Source organism: Corylus avellana, chromosome ca11, assembly GCF_901000735.1.
Source record: "Corylus avellana chromosome ca11, CavTom2PMs-1.0".
Lineage (NCBI taxonomy): Eukaryota > Viridiplantae > Streptophyta > Magnoliopsida > Fagales > Betulaceae > Corylus > Corylus avellana.
Window position 1 is genome coordinate 18,451,980 of NC_081551.1, and position 14,547 is coordinate 18,466,526.

General features: G+C 32.3%; 2 protein-coding genes across 3 annotated transcripts; both read right to left on the bottom strand.

Annotated features, from left to right (window-relative positions):
- Window positions 1-324: 324 nt before the first annotated feature.
- Window positions 325-6,393, bottom strand: LOC132166556 (aldehyde dehydrogenase family 2 member C4-like). Of its 2 annotated transcripts, XM_059577396.1 has the most exons (10): window positions 6,236-6,393; window positions 4,810-4,952; window positions 4,240-4,419; window positions 4,036-4,131; window positions 3,840-3,929; window positions 3,540-3,713; window positions 1,542-1,679; window positions 1,170-1,313; window positions 1,013-1,074; window positions 325-859 (listed from the first exon to the last, which is right to left on the bottom strand). In XM_059577396.1, the coding sequence occupies exons 1-10, from the start codon at window positions 6,324-6,326 to the stop codon at window positions 586-588; spliced, it is 1,392 nt and encodes a 463-aa protein (XP_059433379.1). In that variant the 5' UTR covers window positions 6,327-6,393; the 3' UTR covers window positions 325-585. The 2 variants fall into 2 exon arrangements, with proteins under 2 accessions (XP_059433379.1, XP_059433378.1); XM_059577395.1 differs by having other exon boundaries at window positions 4,036-4,419.
- A 5,621-nt stretch (window positions 6,394-12,014) lies between these two features.
- Window positions 12,015-14,204, bottom strand: LOC132165174 (aldehyde dehydrogenase 1-like). Its single transcript, XM_059575668.1, has 5 exons — window positions 14,082-14,204; window positions 13,906-13,913; window positions 12,667-12,705; window positions 12,510-12,571; window positions 12,015-12,291 (listed from the first exon to the last, which is right to left on the bottom strand). Exons 1-5 carry the CDS (start codon window positions 14,176-14,178, stop codon window positions 12,015-12,017), a joined length of 483 nt encoding a protein of 160 aa, XP_059431651.1. The 5' UTR covers window positions 14,179-14,204.
- Window positions 14,205-14,547: the final 343 nt, after the last annotated feature.

The window sequence follows — 14,547 nt, forward strand, 5'->3', positions numbered from 1 at the left end:
TCTTTCTTTCTTTATTTATTTTTTATTTTTTCCTGTTGGGCGTGATCTTGAAATTTTTTATTTTATATTAGTTTTTAAATTTGTTGCTCAATTGTCAAAATTAAAAAATTTAATAATTAAATTAGAAACGCAAAAAAAAAGTTATATGAAGGGAAGAAGTTGATGATCCAAGAAACGAAAATTGGGTAAGTTTCCAATAACTAACAAACCTAAAATAATACGAAAATAATTACAAAAAATAAAAAAATTGGTCAAACCAGTGACCTAATTCTCTCAATAATCATAAAAACACAATGGCCTAAAGGAAATTGGAAACGATTGTGCTATTTATGAGAAAAATACAAAAATTTAGTATATAAACAAGTCCATCCAGTCACACAAATACACATAACTTCTGTTTATTATACATTATTACACCCACCTCTTACTCTTACGCATATTATTGCAGAAATACACGTAATTTCGGTTTATTATACATTATTACACCTTTTACGCATATTATTTCATAAATACACGTAACTTCGGTTTATTATACATTATTACACCTCTTACACATTATTTCCTGTTTGATGGGCTGATATTAATTCAAAGCCAGGGAGTATTATAAAGGGGAGTAACAACCGACTTAACTTTAAGATACTTGTAAAGAGCATCCAATCCAAAATCACTTCCAAATCCGCTCATCTTGTACCCTCCAAAAGGTAAGTCATTATCGAAAGCAAAATAGCAGTTGATCCAAATGGTACCTGCACGAATTGATCTTGAGACGGTGTTAGCCACATTTAAGTCCTTTGTCACAATGCCCGCCACTAGCCCATATTTACTCTTGTTTGCCCTCTCAATCGCCTCATCAATTGTTCTGTAATTGTTCATAATTAGATTAAGAACAAAAAAAATGAAGAAGCTAGCTAGCTCTTTTATTACAGCTAAAATTGCTAAATAAAATCATTTTATTGCAAAAGTTATAGTTAGAGAAAGAAAAAGTAGAAACTAAAAACATATATGTACTGACTTGAACTTGGCGAGGGCCATAACAGGTCCAAATATTTCATCCTTGGCTATAAGCATTTCTTCCTGCCCAAGTCATCAAGAACAATAACAGATGAAGAAAAAGAAAAACTAAAAATAACCAGATAAGATCCCCATGATGTAAAATGAAGAATATATACCTTAAAATCTGTGAAAATTGTAGGCTCAATGTAGTATCCCTTCCCACCCAACTCCAAGGGTTTGCCCCCAGTTAGCAGTGTGGCTCCTTCTCTCTTGCCATGCTCAATGTAGGAGAGGATTTTTTCAAACTGCTTCTTATCCACCTACACACAGCAAAATGTGCATTTTCATTGAAACCCTACCAAGGTAAAATTGGTTGTTTACTTTGCGTTTTATATTGAGTAATGCTAGTAATACAACTGGAATAATATGCCAGTAAAAATCAACATTTAGATCAGAAAAGACTGATTGTTAATGACACATCATCTTCAATATTGTATACAATGGTCAATTGTAGTTTTAAGATCTCTGAAAGCCTCACTTCATCATACCTGGGGTCCTTGTTGAACTTTAGGATCAAAAGGATCCCCAACTATCCAAGCTTTTGTCTTTTCAACCAATTTCTTCACAAGTTCGTCATATATCCCTTCTTGAACATAAACACGAGAACTTGCCACGCATACTTCTCCCTGAAAAATAATGATAAAGTTAAAAATATGTGAAATCGTATAAGCTGGAGAAATAAACCCAAATATATTTACAATGGTAGACCTAAATTTGGCACAACAAATAAATTCATAAGGCTTGTTCAAGGCTACATAGCGCACGATAAAGTCAAAAGACTCTTGAGGAGGATGAACATATTCCTGAAAAAGGTTATATATATATATAGACTTCCTTTATTAACTTCTATTTAGTGTAAATCTGAAAGATGGGTCTCCTTAAAATCAATCTCATATTTTTGGGTGAACCTCCATCCTAAAACACGAGATTTATAAAAGTTCGGATTTATTAAGCAAAATATAATGCTATGTATTTATATAGAAAAAGTCGTCTTCTTTAGGAGTTTTTACTCTTTCTTCTATCCATATCGATTAAAAGTGAGAAGGATATCTCTTGTAACTTTTTTTCGAATTCAATATATATAAAGTCATCCATGGGAATAAAAAATAAAAGTAACGAGATTTCCTTTAATAGAGATAAGAATATATCCATGAATATGAGACCGACCCACCATTATTAAAAGGTAAAGTAGCTTTACTTTCCAAGTTGACAAGGGAAACAATTAAAAGACTCGAGTATAGAATATGAAGGGAGGAAAAGCTCATAATGGTTTCCTAATTTAGGACCCGATCCTCTCCTTTTTTCCTCTCCATTTCAAAGGAAATAGAGAGGAGCTGGTCTCTTATTTTATAAGGGTATAATGGTTATTTTATCTTTTTTTTGGACTATTCTACCCTTATAGAAATGAGGACCAACTCCTCTTAATTTCCTTTGAAATGAAGATGATCCTTCTCCCCTAACTTATGGCCCGTCTAAATCAAGTGGACCTAATGGTATCTTGCATAGTTGCATATCACAATCTTGCTTATATATATATATATATATATCCCACAAAGATAAGCAATTAACGTGTAGAAATAAGAGCTATATAATTAAATCGGTAGCAAAATTAATAATTAGTTGATCTCAAAGACGGGCCATTTAAGAATAAAAAGTATTAATGGACGTACCTTGGGCCTATTTTGATTTTGGGCTTTTTCACTGTGATACAACGTTGGAGTTTACAACCTTTTAAGAAAAGTTTGCATAGTTGAGCCCAATTATTACCTTTTGCTGCTCAGTTCAGGTGAATCGGGTTATACCAGATGGGCTAGGATGGGTTCCATCGCACCGAGTAAGATCAAGTTGGAAATAGCAAGGTCAAATGAAGTAAGGTCGAGCTATGTTGGGCTTGATCAAACCATATTGGAATTGAATGGAGTCATAGATGAGGAGGTCAAGTGAGGTTAGATTATTTCATCACATTTTAATAGTGATGGTTTTTTTACAAGTGATAATTCAAATATTGATTTTTATTGCTACGCCATCCAATTGTATGTTAATTATACATGAGACTACTAAAAAATAATACTCAATTATCTACACTCTGTAGATTGACACCAAAAAGAAGGCTATTCATCAATTGTGTGACCGAATACCTGACAGATTGTCCATGGCACGAATGGATCGTGAGTGAAGCTAGCAGATAAGATTAATAGGATACTAGAAAAATGTCATAAGAACATGAATTTAATACTATGATAAAATGAAGGACACAAAACTATAGCTATATGAGAAATAATTTATTTCCTTTCCCGGTCCATCTCTCATCCTTCTACTTTAATTTTCAAAATCACTATTAGATTTGTTGGGTCTATATGTGAGACATACATGGACCCCAAAGATTCAATGATGATTTTGAAAAATGGAAAGATGAGAGAAGAACCAGAGAAGGATTTATAATACGTCTCTAATTATATATCACAATGAAATAAAAATCACTTCACCTTGTTATGTAGGATGCCCGTGAGAGCCAGCTGAGCAGCTAGATCTACATCGGCATCATCAAAAATTATGAGGGGAGACTTGCCTCCTAATTCAAGCGAAACCACTTTCAAATTGCTTGTTGCTGCTGCCTGCATTACTTTGCGTCCTACTTCTGTGGAGCCTGTGAAACTCACCTGAAAAAGAAAGAGCAAGCATATATAAAATTGATGTAAGAGCACATGCAAAGCAATGAAGTTGCCATGGAATTTCCTCGAAATATTTACACGAAGACAAACACTTAGTAAAAAACTAGAAATTACCGCATCAACTTCCATATGAGAGCTAATTGCAGCCCCAGCTGTCGATCCAAATCCAGTTACAACATTGAGCACTCCATTAGGGATACCAGCCTTAAACAGGAAAAACCAAAATGGTAATGCAAAAAATATCAGTAATATGAACAATGTATGAATTAATCATTAGTCATAAGTGTGCAACTCAATCATCTAAACTTACAAGCTTAGCAAGATGAGCATAATAGAGAGCCGAGAGAGGTGTTTGCTCAGCAGGTTTGACCACCATGGTGCACCCAGCGGCTAAAGCGGGGCTAACCTTCATGAAGAACGAGGTGCTTGGAAAGTTCCAAGGAATGATGTGTCCTACCACACCAATAGGTTCACGCAATGTGTGTGCATGAAATTCACGGGACATTTTCAGTACCTCTCCATGAATTTTATCAGCTGCACCTGCATAGTAACGAAGATTACTTGATACCAAAGGAATGTCCATGGCCTTACCCGCACTGAACAATTTCCCAGCATCAATAGTATCCAAGGCAGCTAGTTCTTCCACATTTTGATCAATCAAGTCTGCGAATTTCATCATTATCCTTGCTCTCTCCTTATAATGATTAAGAACCCCACAAAAAAAAAAAAAAAAGGTTATATAAGGACCTATGTCTCGGTACTTGTGAGTATTGAGTTTCACATTGAAAAAGTATAAAGAAAAATAGTAATTAATATACTTAAGTGGACCCAAATGTATTAGTTCAAGCTTTTGGGCTAGTGTGGTCTCCAAATATGTATATATATTAATGTATTCTTAGTAAAAAAACTCATCAACTTATACAATAAAAACATAAATCGACTTATAATAGGAAATTATATAAATCAATAATATAAAATCAGAATATATTCCAACAATTTTGTTTTTGTTTTTTGTTTTTTTTTGTTTTGGTTGTAAATTAATAATTTAACCAGATGGGAAAAATTAAGAATAGAGAGTACATACAGAGCCAGGGAAGCGAGGCCATGGGCCAGAGTCGAAAGCATGACGGGCAGCCTTGACGGCCAAATCAACATCTTCTTTATTTCCTTCTGCTACTCTTGCTATCACCTCTCCTGTTCTTGGATCAATAGTCTCCAACGTTTTCCCTATTTAAATATTAGTAAAAATGTTAAGTGTTAAAAGAATTAACTTACCCAAAAAAATTAATTATTTCGTAACACACAAACTTCTACATTTGTTTGGACTATTAAAAATTTGAGAATCTCATATTTTAAAAAATTCGAGAGCACCTTAATCCTCCAATAACATGCTAACATGTGTTAATAAATTGTAAAACAATTGTATGTAAGTGGTAGGTTTAGTATTTTTCTTTTGAAATTATTATGAAAAACATCCTCTTGTACGTGTTACATTATTAGATCCACCACCCTAAAACTCAATCGTGGAATTGATGTATAAATTTTTAAATACAATATCAAAATGAGAATCCCATAGTCAAACAAATATGAAGGGAAGATAGCAAATCAATTAGTAAAGGATAGATAATGACAAGGGATGAGATATGTCACGTCAAGGAAGATTATGCACCATGTACCTATAGACGATAAATAGATTACACACGAAACGAAATGGACGTCAAATGCAAATAATTTTTTTTAAAAAAAAAAAAATTGTTTTGTTGGATATTTAATAATATTACTTATACTTTCAAGTTCAAAAACCTTGAACCGATTGATTGTTTACCATACATAGTTTACTAAATTTATTTAGTGACGGCGGTGGGTGTTGCTTTCGATCTGAAGATAAGGCTGACAGCATATGACAGAGGCACATGCATAAATGTACGTACTCCTAGTAACTTGTTTTTGTTTTTGTTGGAACTATATATATATATATATTCAGTAGTAAATTTGATAAGAACAAAAAACAAAAGATTTGTGTAATACTTCTCGAATGAAAATAGTGACGAAAACGGAAAATCAACACAAAGAAACACAAATGGATCAGATGAAGTTCGTGAGAAAGTTTTGAAGACATTCATATATATGCCGTGTGGCTTGTGCTTCTTCTAGATCATTAATGGAGTTCATGGGAAAGAGGTCATTCCCTGTTATTTTATTTTTCTTTCTCATAAATTCTGTAGCCTCTTGTTGGGTCAAAGAATAATAATTTAATTAGTTGTGTGGCATACTGTCGAATATATGTATAGATTAGCAAGATTTTTTTTTTTTTTTCTCTCTTTTTAGTTCTTTTTAATTTGGGCCTTAATTAATTAGTATATAAACTGCATGCTGTATAGTCAGCCTAGTATCTTAATATAAACTACATGTCGGAATACATGGGGTATCATCGGAGTGAAAATATTGTCTGAAAAATCTAAACGTATGAAGTAATTAAGCAGAAGAAAGAGATGTAGAAAATTGAAAACCTGAAATGGAATCAACAAATTCTCCATTGATGAACAGCTTGGTGAACTTAATCGTTGGGATCTTCACAAAAGAGTCCACCTTACTCGCCATCTGATCGATCTTTCTCTTTCTCTCTATCTTTCTCTCACACGCGTTTCTGAAGCAGAGCTCCTCCTGCTTGCTGTCTTCTCAATTAATATACAACTCAGTCGTTCACTATTCACTACATATATGGACAGTAGCATTTGGTGTAATTGTGAAAAAAAAATAAATAAATAAAAAGCTTTTCAATAATTTTTTTAACTGTTCATTATTTAATTCTAAATTTTTCTCGAAAAATAAAGAGAATGAAAATAAATCTAAAATGCTGAAAAAAACTACAACATATATATTATAATTTTTTTTTTTGGTACGGCGTGCAAGTCAAATTCGACATCAGTCAAATAGGTTAAAAATAATATTTTTGATATCTCAAATACAAAAAATGATGTTTAGTAGACTCTCTTACAACTATGATAATATCAATCATTAATTTTTATTTTTACAAATCCTTGTTGATCTAAAGGTTAATTTTCAGTCATATGAGAGTCTATTAAATAGCAGTACTCATCAAATACCATAATTGAGATGGCATTTGTGTTATGTTAAAATACTACTAGTTCCAAAATTTTAAGTTGATATGAAATATTAAGTTTTATTAATTAATTGATATTTTAACACTTCTCCTAACATGTGATTTAAATTCTCTTTCAACAAATAAGAATATCTAACACGTAAAACTCAAGATTTTATATTCAAAATTATTTAAATGAGAATAATTTCTATAAGGTCTTGGCATAAATCAAGACCTTTGTGCCTACCAATAAGAGGTTGACACCTCATTTTGGAACAAGATAACAAAATGAAAACACAACACCGGATCATACCAAATTTAAACCCTAAAAAAACTCTTCATCTACTTTTCACATTAACCATCCATTACGCAGCCGCCGCCGCGCCACTACCCATGCCGGCAACTTACCCTCTCTCTCTCTCTCTCTCTCACACACACACATCTACCCCCCAAGTTACACCACCCACCATGCCGCCGCTAACTAGATGCCGGATGTCACCACCCATGCCGGTAAGTTATCTATCTCTCTCTCTCTCTCTCTCATCGACCGCCCACACTGCCAGATCTCTTAGCTTCCTCTCTTTCTCCGAATCTAATGTTCAACCATTGATACATTAATCCCTAACTATGAGATCTCCTCAATTTCACATTACCATGCCCACCGCAATAAGCTTAGACCAAAACTGCCATAGATGTTGCTTGATGAAATCAAGACAAAGAGAGGGATGAACCTAACAAAGCTTTGTGCGATGGAGTTTGTTCCATTTAGGGCGGCGACGTCCGGCTTCCGAATGAGCGGCGGCGGTGGCATAATGGATGGTTAATGTGAAAAAAGTAGATGAAGAGTTTTTTTAGGGTTTAAATTTGGTATGATCCAGTGTTTCATTATCATTTTGTTATCTTGTTCCAAACTGAGGTGTCAACCTCTTATTGGTGAGCACAAAGGTCTTGGTTTGTGCCAAAACCTTATAGAAATTATTCTCTATTTAAATTACTATTTATCATGCATACAAATTTAAATTAATAAAAAAATTAAATTTATTTATTTAATTAATACTTTATATTATTTAATTATCCTACCGATTGTCCTTTAATTATGCTTTGAAATTGAAACTAGGCTTGGGTATCGGTCAAAATTGTCCGATTTTGGCTCTTATCTAATTTTCGGTTAAACGGTTTATTAACCAATACCGAACCGATAAGAATTTTAACCGAAATTATCGGTTATAACGGTACACGGTTAAACGGTTTAACCGTGGGCTTTATATTGATTTGTTTTATTGGGCCAAAAATAAGTTTTTTTGACTTTTGAGAGCCAAAATACTTTTTGTTGGGCTAAAATAACTTATAAAAAATGAGTTGTTTTAGGACCCAAATACTTTTTGTTGGGACCCAAATATTTGTTTTTTGGGCTAAAAATTGAAGTTTTTTTATATTGATCCACCACAACTTTTTTTTATATTATAAAATACATTTTTTCAAAGCAAATGGACTAATTAACATAATGAATGCTAATTAGACTAACAAAACTAGTTAATGAAAAATGCTTTCACCAAAGGCAAAGAAATCCCAATCAATGCCATCACCAAAAAAAAAAAAATCAAACCTACTTAAACCCAAATTAACATAAGGTTACATAGGTATATATATAATCTCAAAACTACGTCGTTTTGGCATCCATACTTAACGGTTTATATCAGTTAAACGGTTAACCGATATGAAGTTTCTAACCGGACCGATAAGCATACTGGTATAAAAAATTTAACCAATAAGGATATCGGTATATCGGTTATGGTTAATATCGATTTGGTTGAAACCGATACATGGTTAGTAATCGGTAACCGATTAATCTGTCCACCCCTAATTAATTGAAACTAATGGCTAAACTGTGTGTGAACAAACTAAGAAAACAGAATAAAATGAATGATAAAATATGGAACGTGCTTGGCGTGAAAACAATTGCTAATTGGCTCTATTCCCATGGCCCAGGCGGCTGTAATCATAATATAATATTATAATTATTATAATAAATTTTATCAATTAATCTGCCAACCCCTAATTGAAATTAATGGCTAAACCGTGTGCGGACAAACTAGGAAAACAGAATAAAAATTATAAAATGAATGATAAAATATGGAACGTGATTGGCGTGAAGTGCTAATAGGCTCAATTCCCGGGGCCCAGGCGGCTGTAATCATAATATAATATTATAATTATTATAATAAAATTTCCTTCTCCAATCGGCTTTGAATTATCTGTTTATTTACTATTTAGCCAATAATTCAGTTGGTCAAGAAAGCACTACAAAACATACCTGCTCTGCCCCGAGCTTTTTATTTATTTTTTATTTTATCACCAACTTTGATTTGGAATACTTAATTTAGCTGTCCTATTGCACCCTTGGTTAGGGATTGAGATTAATTTCTAGGCTCAAAACTTTAGCCTTTCACCACCGAGAGTGAGATCTAGTGGCATTTGGATTGTCACCGTGAAGACTAGATTTTAAGTTTGAATTTCGCAATGAAAAATGATTGGAGTTATTGGCTTGGATGCTACTAAAATCTTTAATAGGGCTAATGTTAACGTATGACTCGATTGGTCTTAAAAAAGCGCCTGTGTTTTTTACTACTTAGGTTTCTCATGAGTGATGTCCAACGAGTAAGTATTAGTTATTACTATGGTCATAGTCGGCTAAAGTAGCCACACCGATCACCCCTTCTTGCTGTTCGTTGTTCAAAGAACAAGCCACGAAATCAATTGGGCCAAATACCATCCACGACCATAATCACTCTCCATGGCATGGCATCCATCGATAATCTTTTGAAATCAGGATATAAAACAAATAATAATTTTCAGAGTTTAAGAATATATGTCGAAGCTATCTCCTTGATATTGTTGAATCAAGTATGTTGTTAATTAAATAGTAGCAGGAAAATCTTCCCCTTCCCCCTTACTATTTTCTTAATGTGGCCTTGATAAATTTTGCGAGCATGTATATATATGAAATGTGCATTTTTATATATAAAATGCTTTTATCATTCATGTTGTGCCTATTGTTTTAAGTGTAAGGAAAATGAAATTAATAATGGATAAATGCTAGGAATACACAAAGATTTACAAAGGGAGGATCGAGCATTTCCAGCAGAGCTTCTAGTAAGTGAGTGAATTCCAGGTGAATGAATAAAGTAATTTTAATTTTAGGAATTAGATTAAATTATAATAGTTTATAGACAAAGTAATAATTCTGAAAAACTTTAAGGAGACACGTGATTATTACGAAAAATAAACTGTGGTTGATGAAATTTGATTTAATCTCAAAAATTTATTTTAGGCTTTGCTTTTTAAGAATCAGAGGATTCTATTTGAGAATAATAGAGTTATTTTAGGTTATAGTGATAATATAAAATGATAGTATGGTAAAAAGAAAAAAGAAATAAAAATGAGAGCAATTTCGTAATTAAAAGTTACAAGGTAAACTTTTAGGTAATGTTTTAAAGTTGAAAAAAAAAAGAGAGGGCAAAATCAAATAAATGTAATTGCAGTGGGTTGTTTGATTCAAAAATTGATGCAGACTTTGTTATTTATTTCACACACCTTTAATAAACGAAAAATGGTGGTGAGAAGTCAGAGTTTACCTATGCGTTGGTGGAAAGGTAACCTCACACCATTGCTTTTGCCAAAATGGTCCATAAAACCCACACCATTGCAAAGTCAGAATTGACCTCTGCGTTGGTGGAATGCTTTTGCCAAAATGGTCCATAAAACCCACACCATTGCAAAGTCAGAATTGACCTCTGCGTTGGTGGAAAGGTAACCTCACACCATTGCTTTTGCCAAAAGGAAAATAAATAATTTTCCGGCATTTGAAGCAGAACGAAAAATGAAGCATATAAGTATGCAGTGCGAACTTTAGTCTCCATATAGTTTTAAAGTAAACAAGAGTTATATATATAATTAATTTATTATTATTTTTTTTTAGGTAAATCTCTTCTCATTCCATAAAGCTAGGATTCAAAACATAAAGTTATTACATTACAGAGCATAAAGCTTTTAAAAATATAGGCAAAAACAATTCGATTACAAAGTCGTAGATACCTCGAAAAATCTAACAATCAAATTGTATCCATGACCTCCGATTTCACCCATGTACAAACTTCATTTATGGCATAGATATTCTCCGGGCAAACTAGATCTAAGACATGGTAAATCATATCCGTACAAAAAAAAAAAATTATTTAACCGGCCGTGAGAGATAAGCCCTCACACCAAAAAAAGTTACGACTATTAATGTTTATCTTTATGTTTATGTTAAATAATTTACTGTTTGGATTATGAAGTTATGTTATCCTTATGTTATGCCTAATGAATTTCTAAGAAATACCTAGATTCCAATCTTATACAGTTATACGGATGTAATCCATGCTTTGGCATGGAATGCAATGCTTGTAGTACTTCTTAAATAAATATGAGTTATTCACGAACTACTCTTTGTCTTCTTTGTTTTTTGGTTTTTGGCTATATCATGTTGAGGTCTAAATACAATGATCTCTCTTCGTCTTCTTTCTTTTTAGGTTTTCGGCTATATGATGTTTATGTGCTAAATACAATGATATCTTTCTTAGTCTTCTTTGTTTTTAAGTTTTTGGCTATTTGATGTTGAGGTGCAAAATACAGTGCCCTCTCTCTCTCTCTCTTTGTGGGAGAATCATAGAGAATTATATCATGCATGAAAATAACAAGTAACTTATCTCTGCACTGCAACGTTAGTGTTAATTGATTAGTTTGACAAGACATACTATTAATTAATTGAATATTACGTTGATAAAGGAACCTAATTGAAATCGAAGAAAACTTAAAAATGTAATTGTCAAAATTAAAAACCAAATAATTAAAAAATTAAAATCGCATGAAAATTTAAAGACTAAAATACAAATTTTAGGATATTGAGTTTCGTCCAAGTCCAGTTACACAAATACAAATAATTTTTGGTTTATTATACATTTTACACGTATTATTTTCCATTTGCTAGGCTTAAAGGGATATTAACAAGTAATGCCAGGGAAATCTTTTTTTTTTTTTTTATCCTTTTAAAGTTGACGTGACTTTTAAAATCACAATCGAATTTAAATTAAATAATAATTTTAAAAGTTACATCAATTTAGAATGATACAAAATGATATTTGGCATTACTCTAAAGATAATTCAAAGTAAAGGGGAGTAACAACCGACTTAACTTTAAGATACTTGTAAAGGGCATCCAATCCAAAACCACTTCCAAACCCACTCATTTTATACCCTCCAAAATGGCAGTCATTGCTGAGAGCAAAATAACAATTGATCCAAATGGTGCCAGCACGAATTAACCTTGAGACAGTGTTAGCCACATTTAAGTTATAGGTTACAATGCCCGCTGCTAGCCCATATCTAGTATTGTTTGCCCTCTCAATCGCCTCATCAATTGTTCTGTAATTCTTCAATATCAGCTAAAACAGCTAGTTCTTATATAATATTCACACCTAAATGTGTTAAAAATGGAGTACTCCAAAAATGGTCCATTAGAGCACCATTTTTATCATTATAATGCAGTTATATATCTTCCGTATTTTACTTCATCATGTTCAAACTCTAAATTGCTAAATAAAACCATTTTATTGCAAAAAAATGTACTCGATCCCTTGAACTTGGCGAGAGCCATATATATAACAGGCCCATATATTTCATCTTTTGCTATAAGTATTTCTTCCTGAGCAAGTCATCAAGAATATTAATAGATCAAGGAAAGGAAAAACTAACAATAACAAGCTAAAAATTAAGATCCCCATATGCATGAATATATACCTTGAAATCTGTGAAAATTGCAGGCTCAATGTAATATCCCTTCCACCCAAGCAGTGACAGAGCCAGACAATAAATATTGGGGGTGTCGCTAAAGTTTTTTTGGCATCTTAAAAATTTTCTCTACCCTAAAAATTTGGTAATTCATACGGATATTAAAGGTTATTCAATCATTCAAATTAATAGTGAAATTAAATTATTGTTTAGTTAATGTTTATACGAATATAAGCAGCAAAATAAACGTGAAAAAAAAGTTCAATTCCCAATAGAAAAGTGTTCTAGTTTGCTATAGACATGAGCAACAACAACAAAAATCCAAACAAGAACTTCAACAATCAAAATAACCATTCAAAATATTATCTAACTATCACAAACACATAATAATACAAATTACTTACGAAATAAACTTAAGCACAATTAATAATATCTAAGAAAAATGAGTACATTTCAGTAATCAGAGGTATCTTGAGAGATTTCTTGAAAACAAATCAAACACAAAAAGGTCTAGCCGAATGATGTAAACCAACAAAAACAAATAATGAATTAGAAAAAGAAATGATGGAACACCAAAAAAAGAAAGAAGTTATCTTCTAAATTGTCTTCTAAACTTCCTACCCACACTAATTAATTTTGTTACTTATATTTTAGTTTAAATTGTCTTCTATTAATTTTAGTACTTCACCACCTCGGGCATATTCCTCTATTTATTTATTTTTTCTTCCTGAAAATTCAACTTCACACCTTCTAGAATTTAATGCTTACAAGTTACATCTATTCTCTTCATTTATTTTTTTTCTTCCTTCAAATTCCATTCACTCACCCTTCTAGAATCTAAATTCAAAGGCCTATCTTCGTTTATTTTTTCGCCTTAGTCCTCCTCACCTTCTAGAATCTATTGTCTTTCTATTCTCTTTAATATATATATTTTTTTCCTACCTTAAAACTCACGCCTTCTTTGACTACAACTATTTCTTAAATCTTTTACTTTTTTTTTTTATTATTTATTATTTATTTTTTTATTTTTTATTATTATTTTTTTTCTCCTTAAATTTCAGTCTTCAACACACGCGCAAGCCTACTCCTTGCAGGCAATTTTTTTTTTTCTTTTTTCCTTAAAAAATTTTATTCTTATCTTTTAAGTTTTTAACCACTCATTTCTAGAAGATTTCCACCACCACTCATTTCTAGAAGTTTTCCACGAGACCCTCACTCCTCAGTCCTCACCTTCTCATCTTCTCTTACCTTCTCATCTCTTCTCAGTGCTCTCACCTCTTCTTTTCTCATCTCAAGACTCAAGCCTTCAAACAAATGAATAACCAAACACCCACTAGGACTACTACTAATGGAAAAGATGAGAAGGTGAGGAGAAGATGGGGTATCGTTGTAGGGAAAAGACCAACGTGGCTCCGCCACTGCACGCAAGGATTTGCCCCCAGTTAAGAGTGTGGCTTCTTCTCTCTTGCCATGCTCAATGTAGGAAAGGATTTTTTCAAACTGCTTCTTATCTGCCTTCATGTCAAAAAATGTCCTTTTTCAATGGAACCCAGCTCCTAATTAAGGTAAAATTGGTAGGTTACTTTGTCTGTACGTTCTTTGTTATTATTATTAATGGTCCATTGTGAAAATTATTTTTCTGATCTAAAGTCATTTTTAAAATTCTGAGGTTATTGCAAATTAGTACAACGGACTGATTTTTTTTTTTATTTTGTCTCTTAAGGAAAAAAAAATATTATATTTAGTTCCTAAGTTTCAATGCAATTTCAATTTAATTATTTTCAAGTAAAAAAAAAAAAAAAGTTCTTTTCAATCTTCATAATTAGGTCTTTTAAGTTTTTCTTTGCTTTCATACATGTCTTTCCATTAACTTATTATCTAATTAATTAG